Source organism: Myodes glareolus, chromosome 26 (assembly GCF_982192425.1).
Source record: "Myodes glareolus chromosome 26, mMyoGla1.1, whole genome shotgun sequence".
Taxonomy (NCBI): domain Eukaryota; kingdom Metazoa; phylum Chordata; class Mammalia; order Rodentia; family Cricetidae; genus Myodes; species Myodes glareolus.
In genome coordinates, this window is record NC_142051.1 from 1,846,598 (window position 1) to 1,870,285 (window position 23,688).

General features: G+C 41.9%; 1 protein-coding gene across 1 annotated transcript in view; it reads right to left on the bottom strand.

Moving 5' to 3' along the window:
* The window catches only part of Nup107 (nucleoporin 107), a 43,733-nt gene that overhangs the window by 17,766 nt on the left and 2,279 nt on the right, over positions 1-23,688 (bottom strand). Inside the window, exons 3-17 of the mRNA XM_048418302.3 lie at positions 23,462-23,548; positions 22,276-22,391; positions 19,870-20,014; positions 16,283-16,386; positions 13,426-13,553; positions 12,792-12,840; positions 10,251-10,322; positions 9,724-9,812; positions 7,312-7,390; positions 4,734-4,847; positions 3,732-3,825; positions 3,560-3,636; positions 1,889-1,948; positions 1,153-1,298; positions 995-1,043 (exon numbers count right to left, since the gene is read on the bottom strand). Coding sequence (XP_048274259.1) covers positions 995-1,043; positions 1,153-1,298; positions 1,889-1,948; positions 3,560-3,636; positions 3,732-3,825; positions 4,734-4,847; positions 7,312-7,390; positions 9,724-9,812; positions 10,251-10,322; positions 12,792-12,840; positions 13,426-13,553; positions 16,283-16,386; positions 19,870-20,014; positions 22,276-22,391; positions 23,462-23,548 — 1,409 coding nt within the window. The remainder of the gene's footprint in view (positions 1-994; positions 1,044-1,152; positions 1,299-1,888; positions 1,949-3,559; positions 3,637-3,731; positions 3,826-4,733; positions 4,848-7,311; positions 7,391-9,723; positions 9,813-10,250; positions 10,323-12,791; positions 12,841-13,425; positions 13,554-16,282; positions 16,387-19,869; positions 20,015-22,275; positions 22,392-23,461; positions 23,549-23,688) is intronic.

Genomic DNA, 23,688 nt, shown 5'->3' on the forward strand with positions numbered 1-23,688 from the left:
AGATGTTCTCTACAGCACCGGAACCAGACTGAGCACACACAGATGTTCTCTACAGCACCGGAACCAGACTGAGTACCTTCTAAAGGAAACAAAACAAAACCAAAAACCTCTACAGCCAATTCTACAGAACATTATACATCTATTGAAAAGAACAATGGAAGGAGAATGACTAAGCACAAAGAATAATGACATATATATGAGGAGACGACAATAAAATCCACCACTTTGAATGCTAAGCTAGAGAAAAAACATATTTTTTAATATAAAGAGAACAGTAAAGTCAGGTATGATGGCACACACCTGAAATTTCAGCACTTGGGTGTCTGAGACCAGTCTGGGCTTTAATTGTAGTTAGTTAGTTAGCAGGTAGTTAGAGCTATTCAGTAAGATCATAATTCTCTTAAAACAAACAAACCCAAACAAAAAATAAAAAACTAAAAATCTGGCTAAAATACAGCAATTAACTGGGAGAGCAGCATTAAGTGGAAAACAAGTGTGGCGGAAGGTGACCTGGAAAAGACCAGCACCGAGCTGCACATCTGCACCACTTACACTTATCTGAGAGGCCTGGAGAGGCTACCGGGTACGTGCTGGTGTGGTTTACTGTCTGAGGAAATAAAGATAAGGGTGTTGGAAGGAGTTACATAGGTCGTACCGGTAGACACTAGGATGGTTTTAGAATTGCGAGTACATATACACTACTTTAGTTATGAGGAAAAAAGTACTAAGAAAGTGTTTTTCTTTTTGTTTTGAGACGGTCTCACTATGTAGCCCAACCATTCCTCAAACTCATAATGATGTCTTGTCTCAGCCTTCTGAGTGCTACTATTATGCCCTATCCAATAAATATTATTTTTAAGGTCTCCTATTTTGATAACAGTGAAGAAAAAAATGAGAAAGGAATACTCCAAATTCTCCCCCTTTCAACTACAGTGTACAACTATATAACATTAATTTCATATACTACATGTAAGAGGGTTATATTAACATTTACCTTTTTATCAGTGGCTTGAAGTTCTTCAAAAACCTTTTCTAAGGTCCAACTTCAAAAGAGAAAAAACAAAAAGGGACAGAGATGGTAACATAAGTGTTGCAGAAGAGAACTTCGGAGCCACTGGGACCACCTGACCCAGATCACGCTGCCACACTCACTTGGCTTCCGTGTACTCTCTCGGGAGCTCTTCAGTTTCATCCAGTGTCACCACAGATGTCCGAATCTCCTGTTCAACCAGGCTGTCCACCATCACCCGGAAGTAGGCCCACACTGTGTCCTCCCAGGTGTCACAGACAGGAAGAAGCTTTTCATTCATTTCAAAACAGAAACACAGACACAATTAACAAAACAGAAAAGGAAACCAATTATATCCATGGATAAAGACTTTAAAACTATCTTCTAATGACAGAAAACACTATGGAATTAAAAAATTACATCAAATAACCCTCTTTCTCCTAAACTTAAAGACCCACCTGGCTCTGCCCCCACGTGCTGGGATTAAAAGTGTGCACAACCACCACCTGGTCTGGCTTCATTTATGTAATCATCATGTAAGAGCCAGGTGCAGGCCTATAATCCCAGCACTGAGGAGCGTGGTCTACAAAGCAGGACCCTAGCTTCAAAATTCAAACAAACCTAAACAGCAAAAAAGTATGAGGCTAGACTAAGCTATATATCAAGCAAAATAACAACAAAAACAAGCAACCAATAAAAAAAGCACAGAAACAAACAGCTGAAAACCATGCGTGCATGGGAAGCGTCAGACAAGCAGGTGGGCACCGCCCTGCTTTCGGACGATCTCTGGCTCGGCTGCTGCAGAAAGCAGCTCAAGTCTGCAACGTGAATTCCAAGACTATTAAGCATGTGGTTCATTCATATCACACCAGTGCATACCTGCTTGAGATTCCCGCTCAGTGATGCATAAATTGCTCTTTCGTATTTATTAAAAAGTTCCTAAAAGACAATGAATAAAAGGATTGGATAGTATTCCTTTCCCCAGCATGTTAGTTTTCGTCATAGTTCTTCTAGATTGAACCTGGTCACTTAGTCCCTAAGCTTCAGTGACAGAGCAAGGGGAGCAGGCAGGAAGGACTTTTAGTTTGATGAATTAACTCCAAAATCGTCAGAAAAAAAAAAAATCAAACATTTAAATACCAAATGAAAGCAAGGCCAACTCCGATAGTATTTTAAATATTTATAGTAAAATGTTCATCTACACAGAACCTAAGCAGGTATTGCTCCAGTTTCTTGGTACCAACCCTCCTGCTGCTGGCCAGGGGCCATCAGTGTGTAGCCATCCCAAGAAAGCTGCACTCATCACTTTACTCTGCTTTAAGGGCTTTGTCAATGGCATTTCAAGATTTCTTGCCATCAAACGAGACACTCAGGAGACTCCCCTTTCTGCTACTACTACGACCATCATAGGCAGGCCCTCAGCAGTGAAGAAGTCTCACAGGCTCATCACTTCTGCGACTCCAGACCTATCAGGTCAGGTTACACGGCCACGGCACTGCTCTCAATCACCTGTGCTCAGCTTTCTAAAACCAATTCAACACGCAAATTCCAGTTCTTTCCCAAAACAGGTGCCCAATTTATGGTACTACTATATTTACTTATCTTTATTAACTCTCTGACAGGTGGGAAACGCCTCTAAAACAGCTTAGCTCTCATCGTTAATATTCTGTGGAGAGCGTGTGTGATGCACACGCTACAGTGCGACATGTGTGGAGGTCGGTCCTCTCCCACTTCTAGGGAGGTTCCAGGTACCAAATAAGGGCTGTCAAGCCTGCTCAGCAAGTGCCCGCATCTGCGGAGCCATCTCTCCAGTTCTCATTTTTGTTCACCACCGATGACATTTTAATGTATTTTTGTAAGCCCATTCTCCCATAAAGCCTGAGATTCCCTGTCCAGCCGTGCAGCCTGTGGTGACTTTAGGAATGAGCTCACCATGTCCCAGCAGCACTGGCACTTCACTTCCTTTATGAACTTTCTATTCCGTTTCAGACCTCCCATCCTATGAATTTACCTCCAACTCCTTCCTCGAGTTTCCACTCCCAAATCTATTTATTAAGTTTTAAAGAGTTAAATGGAGGGCTGGAGAGATGGCTCAGAGGTTAAGAGCATTGCCTGCTCTTCCAAAGGTCTTGAGTTCAATTCCCAGCAACCACATGGTGGCTCACAGCCATCTGTAATGAGATCTGGCGCCCTCTTCTGGCCTGCAGGCAGAATACCCAGAATACTGTACACATAATAAATAAATAAATAAATCTTTCTTTCTTAAAAAAAAAAAAAAGTTAAATGGAGAAGTCCTCTGATAAGCCAGCTTTCAGCTTTAGCCCCCTAATCTTCTCTAAGCTGATGGGGTCCATCCTTTATGCTTCTGTCTCAGCAATGCTAATTCTTAGCACCCAGTGTCTGAACAATCTGCTACGTCACCAGGCCTATTGCTAACGTGACTAAAACTTCTCCCAATACAGAGACCCTAGTCATACGTTACACTGCTCCTCAGTACACCTTTGTTTAATAAAAACAAAGTGAGTCTCAATGCATATTTCATTATCTTACATCTTCCGCCATTCTCCAGCAACTAATCTTCCAAATCCGTCTGTATGGATTCCCTTCAACAGGCTCTAGTTCTGTTCCTACAAAACAGTTAAAGAAAATTCATCATTTAAAATGAAACATGTCAGCCACTTCTACACAGAAAGGCTACCATTCACTAGGTGACCTAACGTACCGCTTCCATTAACATTAGGGTCATGATATAGCTTCCAGCCTTCCAGTGTGGCAGCTCGCCATGCTTGCCCACAACGTTTACAGAGCCGTTGTGCCTTGGGAAACAAAAAAGGACAGAAGTGAAAAGCACCATGCTCTTTAATAAAGCAAACCCAGTATCACAAGACCAGCTTTCAAGTGACAAACACAACTGGTAATGGCATTCCACTTTCCCCACAAGCCAGTACTGTCTGTGGCTTTCCTTTCTTGTTTTGGCTAGGCTGGGGGAGCGGGGTCAAACCCAGGACTTCATACGTGAGGTAATCACTTCATCAACTGAGCCTTATCCCAAGCCCCTTAGTTTTCTAGTAATTTTTCTTTCTTCATTTTAGCCTTGCTACTAAAGTACCAGGGTACTCACTCACTAACATGGAATTTAAAATAAATAAAAATAAATAGATTTGATGACCTTTGATTTTTGGAATACAAAATTATTATTAAAAAGTCTATAAGCTGGGCAGTGTGGCGCACATCTTTATTCCAAGCACTCAGGTCAGGAGGCAGAGGCAAGCAAATCTCTGAGTTCGAGGACAATCTGGTATACAGAGTGAGTTTCAGGACAGCCAAGAAACTCTTGTCTTGAAAAACAAAAACAAAACAAAACAAAAAAACCCTTAAATGTCTCTGTCTATAATGAGAAGAGAGCTATCATTCAATTAGTCCATTGGTATTTCCTTAAATTCAACATAACCAAGGAGAAATGACAGAACCAATGTAGCCTACAGTGCAACGGAGTAAGGCAAAGCTTGGCTTGTTGAAGAATTGGCTAAGAGTTCTGGAAACCAGAATAAACTGCTCTCTCCAGCCTCACAGCCACGTGCTTTTCTGGGCATGCTCCATGGAGGCAGAAACAGCACACTGGATGGGATCACAGCACAGAAGCATGGCCAGGGCCGTGAAGACTCTTCTAACTTTAGGTCTATGGCACCTGGAACCCGAGCAAGCAGGGAATCACATGACTCACCTCTTCTGTCATTCCAGCACGAATTAGAGTGAAAAGGTACTTGAGTAACCTAACTTCATCTTCTCTGTCCAGATCATCAAGTGGCATTTTCTGTCTAATAGGAGCATCAGGGTCCTATAAAAAAAAAAAAAAACAAAAAACCTCACCACTAACTGTAGATATTTGGAACCTACATACATTTAAGTTTTTTGTTTGTTCATTTGCTTATACCTTAGTCAGTCATGTATATGGTGCCAGGGACCAAACTCAAGGCTCTAATGCTAAGCGTGTAAGCTACAAAAACCTGACCCTATATACATTTACATACACGTTTTTAAAATCATGACACGATGAAGCTATATGGTAGTTACATAAGAAATAAATTCCTGGGAGCTAGAGAGATGGCTCAGTGGTTAAGAGCACTGACTATTCTTCCAGAGGACCCGGGTTCAATTCCCAGCACCCACATGGCAGTTCACAACTGTCTGAAGATCCAGTTGCAGGGGATCTGACACCTTCACACCAATGCACATAAAATAAAGTTAAATAAACCACAAAAATATTAAAAAAAGAAAAAGAAATAAATTCCTTTAAAATCTAGTTAATAAAGAAATTAAGTATTATAAGGGTTCCGAATTTGTTTGCTGCCCCCGCCTCTGGCCCAACATGGTGTATGCCTACCTAGTGAGCCAAGCATAGACTACCACTATCCCAGTCCAGTACAGCCAGCTAACACTACATTATCTGAGCTTATTCCATAACTGTCCTTAGACGAGATCTAGAGCATGGACAAACATGTAGGAAGAAAGAGCTCTAGTCTGACTAGAAAGCATGAACTTCCTTAGAACACAGGGCAAGAGCTTACCAAGTACTCCCTGTGAGGGACTGCTAAGTGCTCCCTGTGATTACTAAGTACTCCCTGTGATGGACTGCTAAGTGTTTCCTGTGATTACTAAGTGCTCCCTGGGTTACTAAGTACTCCCTGTGATTACTAAGTGCTCCCTGGGTTACTAAGTACTCCCTGTGATTACTAAGTGCTCCCTGGGTTACTAAGTACTCCCTGTGATTACTAAGTGCTCCCTGGGTTACTAAGTGCTCCCTGTGGTTACTAGGTGCTCCCTGGGTTACTAAGTGCTCCCTGTGGTTACTAAGTGCATCCTGTGATTACCCCCATATTAAGCACAACAGGAGCTGGAGGCATAGCTCAGTGGTAGGGAGGTTACCGAGTATGCACATGGGCTCAATCCTCAGTAGTGTAAAACAAAACAACCAAATACAACATCTACCCCTTCAAATAAAAAAAAACCCTAAACACTAGTTACTAATAAATAAGTAAAATTTTTCCAGAACACTCAGAAAGAGGGGGAAGGGCCTCGAGTTCAAAGTCAGCCTGAGTCATAGAAAGATCCTGTTTCAAGGGGGAAAAAAAAACCCAGACCAAAAATGGGGCTGGAAAGATGGCTTACCAGTTAACTGGCAGTTCTGTTGAGTTTGGTTCCCAGCACCCAGGCTGAGCATCTCACAACTTCCTACAACTCCAGGTGACTGTCCCGGTCTCTGCAGGCACGCAGGCACGCGCACTCACAGGGTCACACAACACACACAGACACACAGACACGCAGGCACGCGCACTCACAGGGTCACACAACACACACAGACACACAGATGTATAAATAAAACAAATATTTACAAACAAACAAAAATCTACAAACTTCTAAAAGTATCATTCCTACTTATCACAACATTTGTGTTTTTGAACATTTAGCATTAATACAGACTTCACTTTAGCAGTAAATAGCACACACAATCACGATGAATTTCAAACAAAAATCATTTTAATGTCACTTAGGAAATATCACTTTTTTTGTTTGTTTTTTTCAAGACGGAGTTTCTCTGTGTAACAGTCCTGACTGTCCTGGAACTCAGACCTTGAACTCACACAGATCTGCCTGCCTCTGCCTTCCAAGTGCTGGAATCAAAAGCCTGTGCTGGCCACCACCGCTCAGGCTTGATAACATTTATCTTTAAAGACAACCTTCATTTCCAAGAACACTTCCTGTTCTGGTAGTTTTATCTCAATTTGAGACACAACCTAGAGTTATCCAAAAGGTGGGAACCTCAATTGAGAAAATGCTTCCAGAAGATACAGCTGAAGGTTGGGCGGTGGCAGCACACACCTTTATTCCCAGCACTCCGGAAGCAGAGACAGGCAGATCTCTGAGTCTGAGGCCAGCCTGGCCTATGGAGTGAGTTTCAGGACAGAAACTACAGAGAAACTCTGTCCTGAGCCCCCCCCCCCCAAGGTACAGTTTTGGGGCATTTTCTTAATTAGTGATTGATGGGTGAGGACCTAGACATTGCGGCATCCCTGGGCTGGTGGTCCTGGGTTCTATAAGAAAGCAGGCTGAACAAGCCATAGGGAGTAAGTCAGAAAGCAGCATCTCTCCATGGCCACTGCATCAGCTCCTGCCTCCAGGATCCTGCCCTGACTTCCTTTGATGTGAGCAGTGATGTGGAAGCGGAAGCCAAATAAACCCATTCTCCCGAGTTGCTCTGTCACGGTGTTTTGTCTCAGGCTGTCACCCTACCTGGAACTCACCAGTTCAGTGACAAGAGGACGGACACTTCCTATGTAAGACAGTAGCTGTCGTTGTTTTAAGGTGTGGAGGGTATTCTCCCTGGAAGAAGAAATATCAGTTTCTAAAGGAGCAATCTGAAGACTATTTTTTTTGTAGATAGCAACAACAAACCCCACTTCCCTGCCCCCAAGTACACCTGTGTGTTCAAAACAAGGAAAAGACAACAATGTAGAGAACTGCACAAAGTCCTTAACACAGAAAGGCAGTTTGAGTGACGGGGAACTGTTTTCAAGCCTGCTTGAGGCTTATGTTTAAGTCCTTTCACTGTGGTATCTATGTAGTCCTGGATGACCTACAGCTCATGTAGACCAGCGGGCGCCCTCCTACCTACCAGTTCTCATTTCTTTATTATAAGTATGTATACCATATATAAATCAGAGTCCCTTTGGACTGGAGTTACAGGTGGTTTTAAGTCATCTGTGGTGGTTTGAAAGAAAATGCCCCCCAAAGGGATTGGCACTATTAGAAGGTGTGGCCTTGTTGGAGGAAGTGTGTCACCGTGGAGGCAGGCTTTGAGGTCTCATATATGCTCAAGCCACACTCAGTGTCTCGGACCACTTCCTGTTGCCTTCAGATCAAGAGGTAGAATTCTCAGCTACTTCTCCAGCACTACGTCTTCCATGCTCTCCGCCATGCAGATAATGGACTAAATCTCTAAAACTGTAAGCTGCCACCTCAATTAAATGTTCTGTTCTGAACCCTAAGACGTCACCCAACATGGGTAGATTAACTCAGGTGTTCTGAAAGAGCACATGTGCTCTGACTTCTGATCAGAGTCATCTCTCCGGATCCCCACTTATTAATAGTCTCTCTCTTTCTATTGAGACAGGGTCTCACTATGCAGCCTTGAATGGCCCAGAGTTCATTGTGTAGGCCAGGCTGGTCTTGAACTCAGAGAAATCTGTCTGACTTTGCCACTGCTTCTCATGTGTTGGAATTAAAGGCATGCACTACCACACCCATTGTGTGTTTAAATGAGAGGTTTCCAATCTTTTTTCCTGAAAATTTATTTATTGTGTATACAGTGTTTTGCCTGCAAGGCAGAAAAGGGCACCAGATCTTATGGTAGATGATTTGAGCCACCATGTGGTTGCTGGAACTGAACTCAGGACCTCTGGAAGAGAAGCCAGTACTCTTAACCTCTGAACTATCTCTCTAGCCTGGAGGTTTCCAATTTAGAATAATATCTTCCTGTTTTCTATCTAAAGCATCTTGAATTGCTTTTAAATTCAGAACTATAACCTATGTTAAATTTATGGTTGGCATAATGCAAAGTGATTCTTTTTGAACATGTTTTTCTGCAGTTTGTTAACACAGTCCAGCTCCCCAGCTGTGATGTCTTGGTAAAAAACAAACGATCTCATAAGTTTAGGGCCTGTTTAGGGTTCTGTATCACTAAAGCTTTAAGAAATGGAGACCAGCTCATGAAAAAAGTCTTTATCAGGTAAATTTGCCCTCCTCTCAACTTCTCTTTCAGAAAAAAACAATTACTAAACTATTTCTTCTCCCTGTTTTTGAGAGGGAATTTCAGTAGCCCGTCTGACCTTGAATTGAGTGTCTTTCTGCCTCAACCTCCTGAGCTGTGAATACTAGAGATTGACACCCGCCTTCTCTTTATGCAAACACTTTACTTTTTCAGGAATTTTGTGCTGTTCTTATTTGGAATATGTGTACATCAGATTTTTTTCCTGGTGTGCCCCTTTGATCTCTTTCCTTCTTTTGTCCTTCCTCCTTTCTTCAGACAGGCATTTGCTATGCTGGCCAGGCTTGCCTTAACTCTGGGGCTCAGGTCCTTTGCTTGAGCATCCCAAGCAGCTAGGTCTACAGGCGACAAACCAGACCAGGTCTCCTCTGTCTCTTAAGTCTCTTGCCGCTTACTTCCTTTTTAAAGAGGCCCAGTCTGCCCAAAGATAGGACTCATTATCATCTTCCATTCATTAATTTTTCCCCTAAGTTAGGGCTTTATTATGGAACCAGGCCGGCCTCAAACTCACAGAATTCACTTGCCTCTGCCTCCCGAGTGCTGAGATTAATGGCATGTGCCACGATGCCTGGCTTATTCATTAAGTTTTATTAACAATTTCCCCAAAGATCTTATTTCCTCCAATTCTCAGTACATGCATGAAATTGTCAAAGAATAAAATGCATTCTTTTTGATGTTGGTTTTATTTAATTTTTTTTATTTGCTCTTTTTTTGCAGGGGGGGAGAAAGGGTCTCACTATGTAGCTCTGGCTGTCCTGGAACTCCCTCTATAGACCAGGCTAAACTCAAACACAGCAATCCATCTGCCTCTGCCTCCCAAGGAATCAAGGCATGTGCCACAACATCTGGCATAAAAAATGTTCTTAAAACTAAATGCTTAGTTACTCACCAATATACTGATTTTGCATAAAACTCAATATTATCAGAAAATTCTCCAATTTCATCTTTGGCAATACTTTCTAACCAATCTACCACGAGCTACGAAAGAAACAAAAAAAAAATAAAAATCATTTTAACTCTAAAATCTGTTTTAATAGTACTTCCACCCCTTAATCTGAAGTTTTGGTATCAAATAATAGCTTTACCCAACCACCATTTTTATTTTTTAAGATAAACATCCAATGATAGTACTTCCTATAGGAATAATGCTATTTTTAATAGTCTGTCCCTGGAAACACAAAGGTTGTTATTTAAAACTTGCATACCAGTATCCCAGATTTCTTTTAATCACACTTAAAAAAAAATCAAGTAGAAAGGATATTAATTAAAGAGGTAAGCTAAGAAACAGAACTGCAATGCTCTGTGTGTCACTGCCTTTCCTCCATGTTTCCAGGATATTAATTAAAGAGGTAAGCTAAGAAACAGAACTGCAGTGCTCTGTGTGTCACTGCCTTTCCTCCATGTTTCCAGGCGCACCTGACTCTGTCGGACCAGTGAGTCCCTCTGAAACAGCGCTTCCACAACTGTCTTCTCGCTGGCGTTGACAGCCTGGGACAGAAAGTTACAGGAGGGGAGAGATGAGGGTGTGCAAGACTTCAGAAAGAAGGTCAGCTACAAATAAGTGCATTTACCTCAGCTCTACAGGGTTTTCCTTTCGCTTTCAGACATGGTCTCTCAGTGTAGGCCTGGCTGACCTGGAGCTCACTGTGGAGATCTGACTGCTTCTGTCTCCCAAGTGCTATATCAAAGGCATGAATCACCATGCCTGACTTTATATGTATTCTTAAAAAATATTACTTTTATTTTATTTATTTATTTAGGTTTTTCAAGACAGGGTTTCTGGGGTAGCCCTGCTATCTTAGAACTTGATCTGTAGACCAGGCTGACTTTCGACTCAAGAGATCTGCATTCCTCTGACTCCTGAGGGCTGGGACTAAAGGTGTGCATCACCACCTTCTGGCTCCCTAAAAGTTATTTATAAAAAAAATTTAAACTATACACAGTTTACTTCTTTTTTAACCTGAAAATTTAGTTATACTTGAAATTTTAAAATTCTGTCTCTGAGCTGGGACATGGTATTTTAGGAAAAAGCACACACAGACGTTCATGGAAAGAAAAGGTTGCTGGTCACTTTGCAGTACGTCTATGATCGCAGCAGCCAGGAGGCGGAAGCAGGAGTTAGCCAAGAATTCAAGGCTATCCAAGCTTACAAGAAAGACCTGTTCTCAAACAAAACAGCTCCTCTCCTCAAATTATATGAAGAGCTGATTGTAGTCATGTCCCCACATCAGAAAACGAGTATTTCAGAACTTTGAAGTATTTCCATTTAGAGCAGCTGAAGTTAATAGGTAATAAAACCTAAGTGCTACCCAAGGCTGTTGAAGCCGACGAGGGGACACAGCTGCAGTCCGGGTCCTCGGGAGCTGTGGCAGGAGGATCAGGGGATAAACTACGCTGCACAGTAAAACCTGACTAAAAAGAAAATCAGAGGCTGGAGCGACGCCTCGGCAGTTGAGAGAACCTGCTGCTCTTGCCGAGGACTGGGGTTCAATTCCCAGCCTCCACATGGGGATCACAACTTAACTCCAGTTCCAGCGGAATCCAGCACCCTCTTCTGACCTCAGCAGGCACCAGACACACAGGCGGTACACAGACATATGGTAGGCAAATGCATAAAATAAAAATAAATCTCAACACTTTTAATTGAACGAAAAGGATGACACCGATGTAATAGGTTAGCTGGTTAAACCAAATGCCTGATAAACACAACACTTGCTTTAAATCTAGAATCCAGGGTCTGGAGAGACGGCTCAGCAGTTACAGGGCCTCCATGGTGGCTCCTAACTGTCCAGAACGCCAGTTTCCGGGAATCCTCAGGCACACGTAGTGCACAGAAAAGTATGCAGGTAAAAATGCATAAAATTATAAAATAATTTAAAGTATTTGTAGCCTGGGCTACAATAACTATACTTTATCTCAAAAGTAAAAACAAAAACAGAGGCTGGAGCTGTAGCTCTGGGGTAGGTAGAGGAAAAGCAGCAGCAGATCTGATCCCTAAACACATACCGAAAAAAAACAAAACCATATCCAGTCCCCTTTCAACTATTAGCAGACCACTGACTGTACCTAGTCCCCATTCAAACTGTTAGCAAACAAAACTTCCCTCTTACCAGTGACTGAGAACTCACATATTAAAATGAGGTATTTTCCTCTGGAGAAGTAAAATATCTCAAACAGTTATGATACATTTATATCTTTACATACAAATAAAAATAAGAGGTTAAGGGACAGAAAAAAGATAGCGCCATATAAAATTATTAGAAGTAGCACAGAAATTTATTATTAACAAATTTTTCAAAAGCAAACAAAAGAACTGTGGGCTGGGATGTGATGCAGTGCGGCTGGGAGGGCGCTTGCTGAGCAGGTGTAAGGCCTGGGTCTGGCTGATGCCTAGCATGTGTAAGGCCAGGGTCTGGCTGGGGCTACAGGGCTCCCTATGGTCCCAGCAGTTCTGAGCTGGGACCAAGATCAGTTCAAGGTCCCCTAGACAGTTCTATGCCAGCCTATACTTTAGAGACTGTCTCAAAAATGCTCACTAATAAAGAAGTAACTAAAATTAAAACAATACAAGGCTATATGGTGTGGTGTTGCACACCTACAATCTCAACACTCGAGAAGTAGAGACAAAAGGATGGTGACTTTGAGGCCATCTAGACTATAAAACTACACCTTGTCTCAAAAAAAGCAAAACAAAAACCAAACCAAATTACACATGAGTAGTTTGATTAAAATTATGTACAGAAAACATATGACAGACACAAACCAAGTTATGATGTCAAAGAATTAAAGGGATAAAAAAGAACTTTTACCTTTACCCACAGATCTGAATATTTGATTACTTTGAGTGTCTTTTACGTACTTGTAAATTTTCTAAGTGGGAAATGCAAAAGGAGGGTTGAAAATCCAATCTTCTAACTATAAGCACTCCTAATGGAAAAAAATTAATGAAAAACTTACAGCAACTGCAAACATGTTTTCCTCTTCTAATGAAGACTGTATTCTGTCTCTGAGGAAAATGATACAAAATGAAAAAGCTTTATTTTACACATATGTATGAAATTGCCTTTTAATCTGTTCCACACTCTACTAGGCAGAAACAAATAAGTTGCCAAATAACTTAATCACCACATTTAATTTACTAGATGTAGTAGTAAACATGATTAACCTAATCGCGACAAAACCATAGCTACTACTGTAGCCTTTAATGGCACCTTCTAAGGCCATATGGTAAAGTTAATCATGATTTTCTTTCAGTATTTCATAATATAACCAAAGCCACCAAGTCTCTCCCTGTTTTCTGCGTTAGTTCCGACGTGTCTCAAACTTTCAATCCTTCTGCCTTGGCCTCCTGAGATTACAGGAGTATATTACTTTGTATGGCTGAAGACTGATTTATTCTGTAGCTACCACCTTTATGTCCTGACAGGTCCCCTTCTCATAATGACTCTCGATATCTAAAGTATTAGAAATGATAAATCTCAAGATTAGCAAACCTATTCAAAACATATCTCTCACTAAATTTAAGTTACTTTGCCTAACTGGCTCGTTTTACCCTATGCTTCTTTCACTTATGAGCTCCACACAACTTTACCTATACAAAGACGCAAGCAGCCTCCACGTGACCATCTCTTGTTGAAGAAGCCAGAGCATACTGGCTGTCTTTGAAAACTTCTGCAGTCCAGGGGTTGCTCGGCTCACTATTTTACTCAGTATATTCACCTAAATTAAAAACACAGATGCAAAAAGACTGTTTTTTCTATAATGCAAGTTACTAGTATCTTTGTGTTTAAGTACAGAATGCTAACAGGAATGCTATGCAGTGTAACCCCAGGTATATGTTTTTTTTTCTCTCCACATATCTACCCAGAGGATAAGTTAAATTTATACTTTACAAAATCATATAAACCAAGAAACACTTTTTTTTAATGATTGGTACCAAAACATGTTATTTCTTAACAAAACTTTGAAAGTTCCTCCTTCTCTAACTGGTGATTAGAACCCATTCTGGAACCGAGGCAGAAGAGAATTAATAAAAACTATACAAATATTTCCCCAGAAAGACACAAAATTGTTTGAGGGAGGTGAAGGCCTGGAAGTGAAGGAGCCCCGTGTAAAGTGGTGAGTGATCCATGAAGGCGCACTGAGAATCAGGGCATCCTCACTAGGACACAGAATCACACTGACTTACCTGTCCTTTAGGAAAAGGATCATCTGTAGACTATTCATTTATTGACCCCTCAACTGAGGGCTCATTGAGACGGGTGGTCTATTTGGAAACGGTGTTTGACACCAAGCCTACCTGCTTGACCCACACAGTGGGAAAACTGACTCCTACAAGTCGTCCTTTGACCTCCACACAAATGCCCCCTTTCATAAAATAAAAGAATGTTTGAAACTACTAAATGTTAAAAGATATATTGGCTACTATTATTCTGACTTTAGGAGTACAGGTGTGTGTGTTATATATTTCCATGTTTGTGCAGGTGGAGGTCGAGTCGATTTAGAGTGTCTCTAACATTCTCACTTTATTTACTCAGGCAGGGTCTCAGTTGTAACCCTGACTGGCCTTGAGCTCACAGATCAGCTTGCCTCTATCTCCCAAGTGCTGGAATTAACAGTGTGTGTCACCAGACCCAGTTTTCCACCATAATTTTTGAGAAGACTCTTCCTGAACCGAGAGCTCACTGCCCGGCATCCTCTTCACACCACACCTCTGCCGTGTGCTGAACTCAGGGCCTCACACTGGCACGACAAGCACTTTATTGGCTGGGCTGTTTCCCATGCCAACATTCCATTTTTTGAAGTATTTTCTTGTTTATGAAACCGAACAAAAGCTAGGGAACCCGTTACTGCTCCCACATTGCAAGACTACCTCATTATCAGCATCTTGCAATGAGGGGGTGCATCTAATACCATCAGTCAGTCAATCTCTTGGCCCAAAGTTCATTGTTTACATTAGGACTCACATATGGTGGCATCCATGGGCTTTGAGACATGTCTGTTGAGATGCATCCACTATTACAGTACCACAGAGAACAGCTTCAGTACCCTAAAAATCCCCCTCTAGTCATCTCTCCTTCCTGCCTCGCTAAACCCTTGGCAGCCGCCAATCCTGACACTATCTTCTTGTGCCTTTCCAGACTATCACAGTTCGAATCACATGTCATACAGCTTTTCAGACAGGCTTCTTTGACTTAACAGCATGTATTTAAGGTTTCTGTGTCTCTTCATGACTAGAGAGCTCACGTCTCCATGGAATGAAATTCCATTTTCTGGATGTTTGATTCATTCACAACTAAAGGACATCCTGGTAGCACCTACGTTTGTGTGAACAGAGCTGCCACCAATCCGCATACTTTAAATTCACTGGAGTAAATACCAAAGATTATACTGGTGTCGCTTTATGTTCTAAGGCCACATTTAACTTTGCAAGAAGCCAACTGACAGTTTTCCCTTATGGCTGTACCACCATGCATTCCCATGGAAGAGTGGGAATTCCTGCTGCTTCACACGCTCACTACCCTTGGGTGGTATATTTTGGACTGTTTTCCAAGGATTAATTTGGGTGTATGTGTGTGTGCGTGCTGCTGTGAGTTTATGGGCACCACCTGTACATAGGTGCTAAAGGAGGGCAGAGGCTATTAGATCCTTTAGAGCTATAGTTACAGGCAGTTGTGTGACACCATGGAGGTGCTGAGAAATGAACTTCAGTTCTCTAAGAACAGCCAGTGCTCTTAACTGCTGAGCCATCTCTCCAGGCCTATCTTCAAGAGTTTCACCATTTTAAAAGGCTGCAGCTTCCCCCTTGCTATTTAACGACATAAACATTCTCTGCACACGCTTATCTGGTGTTTATGTTTCTTCTTTGTTTAGCTGTCTAAATATTGTATGGTTGAATTTTAAGAGTTCTTTATACATTGTGGACTTTTTTTTTTTTTTTGCTGTGTGTGCACATGTGTACGTGGGGGTACTCACCTGTGTATGTGTGGCTGTGCTCATGTGTGAGTGTATATGTGGTGTGTGTGTGTGTAGAGGGTAATAACAGGCCTCTTCATTGTTCTATCTTATTTAGTGAGACAGGGTCTTTACTGAACCTGGAGCTGCTCTTTGGCTATACTTGATGGCCAGCAAGCCTCCGGGGTGTGTCTGTCTCTCCTCGTTGCTCTCCACAGCTAAGTGCCACTGGGTGCTGGGGATCTGAACTCAGACCTCCATGATTACAGTCAGCCTTTAACTAACTGAGCTGGCTCTCCAGTCTCAGACTTTTTTTAAAAAGCTGACTTCTCTTTTCCTCCAACTAAATCTTCCATGGACCTGGAATACATAAAAAGCAGAGGTCCTCTGACCGGTTTCCCCGCCCTCCACCAAGCACCCTGGGTAAGCACAGAACAGGAATTAGCAGGATAGCATACAAGACAAGCACTGAACCATGGAATGGAGATAGTTACCTGACTACCACAGATATTTTCATACTCTTCTACAAGATCAAAAACTGTGGTTGAAGAGTGCTTCAAGAAAGACTGCAGGAAATCAGAGAACATACTCATGGACGCTAAAATATGGACAAAAAGGAACAAAGAGTGAGCAACATATTTTAGGGAATCCTATTGGTTTAAAACCATAAAAACAGCTGTTAAGTCTTTTCCCTCCCTCCAACACAACTGTATTTTTAAGAACTAGTGACTTGGGGCTGTAGAGATGGCTCAGTGGTCAGCAGCACTTGCTGTCCTTACAGAGAACCCAGGTTTGGTTTCCAGAACCCACACCACACAGACACTCACAATTATCTGTAATGGCAATGCCCTCTTCTAAACTCCAAGGGCACCAGGCACTCATGTGGTACACATACATACACACAGGCAAAACATTCACACACATACAATTAAAAAAAAATTTACAAGTTTTTAGCTGAGCAGTGGTGGTACACGCCTTTAATCCCAGCATTCAGGAGGCAGAGGCAGGTGGATCTCTGAGTTTAAGACCAGCCTGGTCTACAAAGGGAATTCCAGGACAGCCAGAGTTACACAGAGATACTCTGTCTCAAAAACAAAACAAACAACCAAAACTTTACAAATTTTTTTAAACTATTTTTAAGTGTGTTGTTCAGTGGCCTTAGGTACATTCCCATTTGATGTGGGATTTCCCTCTGTATGCTGTGATTACCATTAATGAATTAAAAAAACCTGCTTTGGACCTATAGCAAGGCAGAACTTAGGTAGGCACTGAAAGCTAGGCTGACTGCTGGGAGAAAGAAGGGCAGAGTCAGAGAGAAGCCATGGAGCCCTGGAAGCAGCAAGACAGAACTGGTAAGCCACAGCCATGTGGCGATATACAGATTAATAGAAATGGGTTAAATTAATATGTAAGAGTTAGCCAATAAGAGGCTAGAACAATGATTTAATTAATACAGTTTCTGTGTGATTATTTCGGGGGGTCTGGGAGGCCAGGAAACGAACAGGTGGCCAAGCAGATTTGTGTGATGCTGCCTCCACCAACACCCATCCATAAAACTCTTCTTTTCACAAAATGTAACTCTGTAACTAAATAATCAGTAGCCCTCCAACCCAGATTTCCCCTGGTAACCATCACTCTACTTAGTCTCTGTAAGTGTAACCACTTTAAGTACCTCATGAAAGTGGAGTAATCCGTCAAGGCAGCATCTCCTGCAGCCCCACACACATAAGAATCCTCCTGCTTCTATCTCTGAAGGGCTGGGTTATAGGAATGTGCTATCCTGCTCAAGGGCCTTGGTATGTTTAGATTTCTCCATTTTTACTAGCAGTTGTTATTTCCTGAGTTTGGTTCACACACACACACACACACACACACACACACACACACACACCACACCACACCACACCACACTTTTTGAGAGAGGTTCACTAGGTAGCTTTGGCTGTCCTGGAACTTTCTATGTAGATCAGTTACTGTGAAGCCTTAAACTCAGATCCACCTCTGCTTCTGTATGCTGGGTGCGCGGATTAAACATGCAGGCCACCACACCCAGCACCGATTTATTATATTTTTGTTGATGGTGTTTAAGTTTCATGTAACCCAAGCTGCCACAATTCTGCTACATAGTCAAGATTTGCCTTAAACTCTTACTTTTGCTTGTCCCTCCTAATGTTGGGGTCACGCAGGGGATTTGATACTGTAGATCTTCATTGCACTGAACTGATGATTTGTTGTTGAGCTAGAAAACCTGTTTTGTGTGTGGGATTCTAAAGTTTCACTCTGTAGCTCATGATAACCTTGAACTCAAGCGATCCTCCCGTCTCAGCATGAAGAGTGCTGGGATTTATAGGTGTGAGCCACACCCAGTTAGGAGTTCTTTATATATTTTGAACATTAACTCCTTATCAAATGTACACATTTTCATCAACTGCCTTTTTACTCCACTCTCATACTGATGTACAAATTTAAATTAATTATATAACCCAGCTTATATACTTTTAATTTTCTTATATCTTCTTAAAGAACCCAAAGCATGTCCTAGAATTTTCTGTATTTTCAATTATTACCAAAAAAAGGGGGGGGGATTCAGAATAACTGAATATATTTTAAGTGTATGACAACAAAGCAACTAAGAGTTAGGAGAGCAGCAAAGCCCGGGAGTGAGGACAGGTACCAAACAGCATGCTCTACTGGGGGGAAGGCAGACATTCTAATATTACCTGTATGATATTTAAAATGAGGACAGGTACCAAACAGCATGCTCTACTGGGGGGAAAGGCAGACATTCTAATATTACCTGTATGATATTTAAAGTCGTATCTTTTAATGGAACTGCTGTATCTTACATATGAAATGGAAACTATTTCTGAGTCATTCAACACATATATTACTTGGACACTGTGGCTACCAGTGTATGCTCTGGAATCACACAGCTTAGTTCCCACCTGGTGTCACCACTGCCTGGCCAAATGCTGTCAAGCAAGTCACCTCTTCGAGTAGCAGTTTCCTTTCTTCTAAAATGGGAATAATTATCCTAACAATTTAATGGCCATGACAGGAATCAGTGTTTATCATCTGTGCTAGTTACGATGAAGGTAAAGATGAAAATGCCACATATTCACGCATAGTATAGACTCTACAAGTAAAAGCATTTCCATGGGGAAGAGGAATAACCAACCCAAACTAGCAAGTTATAGTAACACCTGAAAACCAAAATCATTGCCTCGGATTCAAACATATCAATAATGCTAGCTTTAAATCTAAACAAAAAAATAAAGAGGAGTTCTCCAAGTGACACACAAAATAAAGATGAGAACTGCAGTTCTACAATTTGCATTAAAATGGCAAGATACGGTTCAAAATGAGCACTAGGACAAGGCTCACAGCGGGTGAAGGTGGTTCCGCAGCTAGGAAAGCTGGCTGCTCTTTTATAGGGCCCGGTTCAAGCCCCAGCATCCACACAGCTGCTCATAACCAACCACCTGTATACTCCAGTCCTAGGAAGTAAAATACTCTTTTCTGGCCTCCACAGGTACTAGGCACACAACTGGTGCACAGACATACATGGAGGCAAACCATCCAAACACACTAAAAAAAAAAAGGTACCTATGACTACCTCAACAAAAGTATACAATAGGAAGAGGACCAAGCAAGATGAGGGAGGAAAGGAGCCAAGGAAAGAAGCAGGCCTTAAAAGATCTAATCTTGCAATGCCTTCATTGTAGACTTCTTAGTGTCTAGAATTTTGCAAGACCATATTTGCTTTTTTAAGCTACCTAAATCAAATTAAAACACACACACACACACTTGATGAGACAGAGTTCCTCCACTATGTAGCCCAGGCTGGATTGCTACATAGACTAGGCTAATCTCAAACCCACAGAGATCCACCTGCCTTTGCATGGATTATAGGCCTAAACCACTATGCCCAGCAAAAAAAAAAAAAAACAAAAAAACAAAAAACAAACAAACAAAAAAACCAAAACAAAAAAAACAAAAACATTTTGAAGATATTCAAAAATAGTTTTTCTTGATCTCAGTAAGTAAAATAATAAGCTACTTAAATCTCAAAGCCGTTTACCAGCCTCTCCAGGGTCGTCTTCACGTAACATAACAGCACTTAGGTTTACGTCCTCGCTTACACCGTGGGGCTCCAAGTTTGTGTAGAACCCTGAACGTTGCGATGAGAATGCTGCTGCCCAGTTACTATCATCCAGATTAGTTACCTTAAAAAATAAACAAATAAAGGAATAAGGAATAAACCTACTGTCATTGAATAAGCAAATAATGACTATAGTCCCCTCCCACCTTACATGTTTTTTTAAAAAATATTTATTTATTTATTATGTATACAATATTTTGTCTGTGTGTATGTCTGCAGGCCAGAAGAGGGCACCAGACCCCATGGCTCAGATGGTTGTGAGCTACCATGTGGTTGCTGGGAATTGAACTCAGGACCTTTGGAAGAGTAGGCAATACTCTTAACCTCTGAGCCATCTCTCCAGCCCCCACCTTACATGTTTTTAACTTTAAAAGACTATAATCTTATTAAAGAAGCTACAAGTTTTCTTTACTTTCTATTTTATGTGTTTGGATGTTTTGCCTGCATGCATGTCTATACACCACTTTCATCTGAGCCATCTCCCCATACCAATATCTGAGGATAATTCTTTTAGCTTTTAAAAAATGTTTGTTTAACAATAGGGTTTTTTTTTTGGGAGGGGGGCTTAGGGGATGAGATGGGTTTTCTGTAGCTTTGGAGCCTGTCCTGGAACTAGCTCTTGTGGACCAGGCTGGCCTTGAATTCACAGAGATCCGCCTGCCTCTGCTTCCCAAGTGCTAGGAGTAAAGGTGTGCACCACTGCCGCCTGGCCACAACAACAGGTCTTAGGTAGCTCAAGCCCACCTCCAAGCACTATTTGCTGAGGATGACCTTGAACTTCTGACCCTTTAGTCTCTATCCCCAAAGTGCTGGGATATCAGGCATACACCACCATTGAGACCCTGGCTCTGATTCCCAAAAGGGGGTGGGGTGGGGTGGGGAGGAGATGAGTTTAACTTTTAACAAAGAAAAGCTAAAAGGCAAAAACTACCCTTCAGGAAGTAACTAGTCCAGAAAACTTCATATGTGCATAAAAAATCTCCATGCCTGTTTAATAAACTACAATGCCAAAGATAGAACCATTTTGATTTTGTAATTAAATATGCATCGAGTCCATTAGTATAGCATAGTTGTTGTTTCCCTTTAACACAATGCATATTTCCCTAGCTGGTATATTCAATAACCAGAAGTCACCACACATTATAGTGTATATAACATGTCTTCTGCTGTTTTCATACTGCACCAGAGTGATTCCTAGACATTGTCTCATCCTTCCCTAAAGTGTTCTCTTCTGTCTTGAACAGAAAACCACAGCTTAGCTTCTCTTGTACTTTTACAACACAGACCACTCTGGTCACCAAATGTGGAGAAGTGGATTTTCTTGACAAAAGCCAAGAACCAATTCAGAGGCAGACACAGGTGGGGGTCATTAATTCAGTTCAATTCAGAAACTGCCTACCATCCGAGCCCACAGGCGGATCCTTATTCTTCCTTGTGATGTCTCTCATCTTGTAACAGTCACTTTCCTGTCTTTGGTTTCAGACAGGGCTTCTCTGTGCGGGCCTGCTGTCCTGGAATCACTTCGCAGCTGTCTGTCTCCAGTGCTGGGATTAAAGGCATGACAGCCATTCCCTGGCTCGTCACCTCATTTAAGACAGGTCTCTCACTCAGTCTGCAGCTCACTGCTTTGGCTGCACTGGCTGGCAGGGAATTCCAGGTTCCACTGTCTTCCCACGCACCCACACCCCACAACCTCCAGGTCTAGGGTTACGGTGTTGGCACACACAGCTTTTACTGTGCTGGGGATCTGAACTCAGGTCTGAAGCTTGTGAGGCAAGCAGTTATTATTCCACTGAGCCACCTCTTCAGGTTTCTTTGTAATCTAAAACAGTCGGGCAGTGGTGGCGCACACCTTTAATCCCAGCACTCGGGGTGCAGAGGTAGGTGGGTCTCTGAGTTCAAGGCCAGCCTGGTCTATAAGAGCTAGTTCCAGGACAGGCTTCAAAGCTAACGTCTCACCCCCTACCCCCCAACCCTCCCCCCCCCAAAAAAACAAAACCCTGCTGTTAAACAAAATTTTTTTTTTGAGAGCTGTCTTGGAAAAACAAAACCACCAACCAACAAAACAGGCTTTGGTTTTAAACAGCCATCAACAGTTTTAGAATGCATTTCATTTGGTTAGCAAACAGCCAGATTTAGGTATTTTACCTATATCTAATGTCACTGCTGTCATTTTCCTTCTGGGAAATGACATATCCCAACATTTGATTTTGTTCAAATGTCAACCCAATTATGCCACTTCACACAACCTTTCCTGATGAATATAATCAATTTTCATTAAAAGGCTTTTAAGCCAAGTATTAAAGTACATTTATTTACACATACCATGGACAGATTTCCCAAGAATCCAGAAGACTGTGTGTGCCGGGGCGACCTCCCATCTGTTCCAAGAATGCAGGAAATATCCGGGTGTTTTAGTAAGCTTCGACTTGGTGGGGTAACTACAAGGGAAAGAGCAGGATACCATCAACACAAAGCAAGGAAATGAGCAACAAATATCCTTTTCAGGGCGCTCAGTCAGTAAAGTGCTGAGGGCCTGAGTGTGATCCTTAGCATCCAGGTAAGGTTGGGGAGAGAAGACAGGAAGAAGACCCAGAGTTCCAGTCAGACAGTCTAGATAAATCAGAAAGCCCGGGCGCTGGTGGCACACAGCTTTAATCCCAGGACTCGGGAGGCAGAGGCAGGTGGATCTCTGTGAGTTTGAGGCCAGCCTGGTCTACAAGAGCTTGTTCCAGGACAGGCTCCAAAGCCACAGAGAAACCCTGTCTCGAAAAACCAAAAAAAAAAAAAAAAAAGGCTGGACAGCTCCTGGGGAATAATACCCAAGGTTCAACTACAGGCACACATACTCCCCCAGACACACATAGGAACATGCATATATACATGCACCTATATTACATAAACACAAAACAGCTACACATAAAAATAAAAGGTATTTTCAATATGAATGTAACTGCGCAGACTTAAAATTAGAAAAACCAAGGTGGTGCCAGTCAGCAGGTCCTTCCTTGTCTGGCTTCAGAGAGCACAGCGACGTATACAGTGTAGTGGGCCTGAACTTCAGAGCAAACTGACTGACGTCTGAACTCTGTTTTCATTGTCTAGTAACAGCACACTCTCACACTGGCTTCTCCAGTCCACCTTCTAGCTTGGAAAAGCACGTAACAATATATTATCACTATGTATTGATATAAAATACAGTCCTTGCAGCCGGGCAGCTGTGGCGCATGCATGCCTTTAATCCCAGCACTCAGGAGGCAGAGGCAGGTGGATCTCTGTGAGTTTGAGACCAGCCTGGTCTACATGAGACAGGCTCCAAAGTTACAGAGAAACCCTGTCTTGAAAAAACAACAAATACAGTCCTTGCTCACAAGAGTTCAGATAACTATAATCCTTACTATTTATGCTTACTTCCTGATACTGTAGCTACATATCTTACTATGTAAATTATATAAATGTTAGCTGGTATTATGACTATTAAATAATTTAAAAGCAGAAACAAGAATCTTACAAGGCTGTCGAAATGAGCTTGGAGTTCGAGGAATCATTTGGCTTCTTGGTGTAGTATTACCAAAATTTTCATCTTGGTTAGCCTGGACTTAGGAAGAATTAAGGAAAATTTTTTATGTGGAGGGAAAATATCAGTAATGTTAACCAAAGATTTACTGCACAAGATGCACAAATACCTTTTTTCAAAACCAAAGACTTTTATCGCTACCACCTTTCCTGTGTACACAG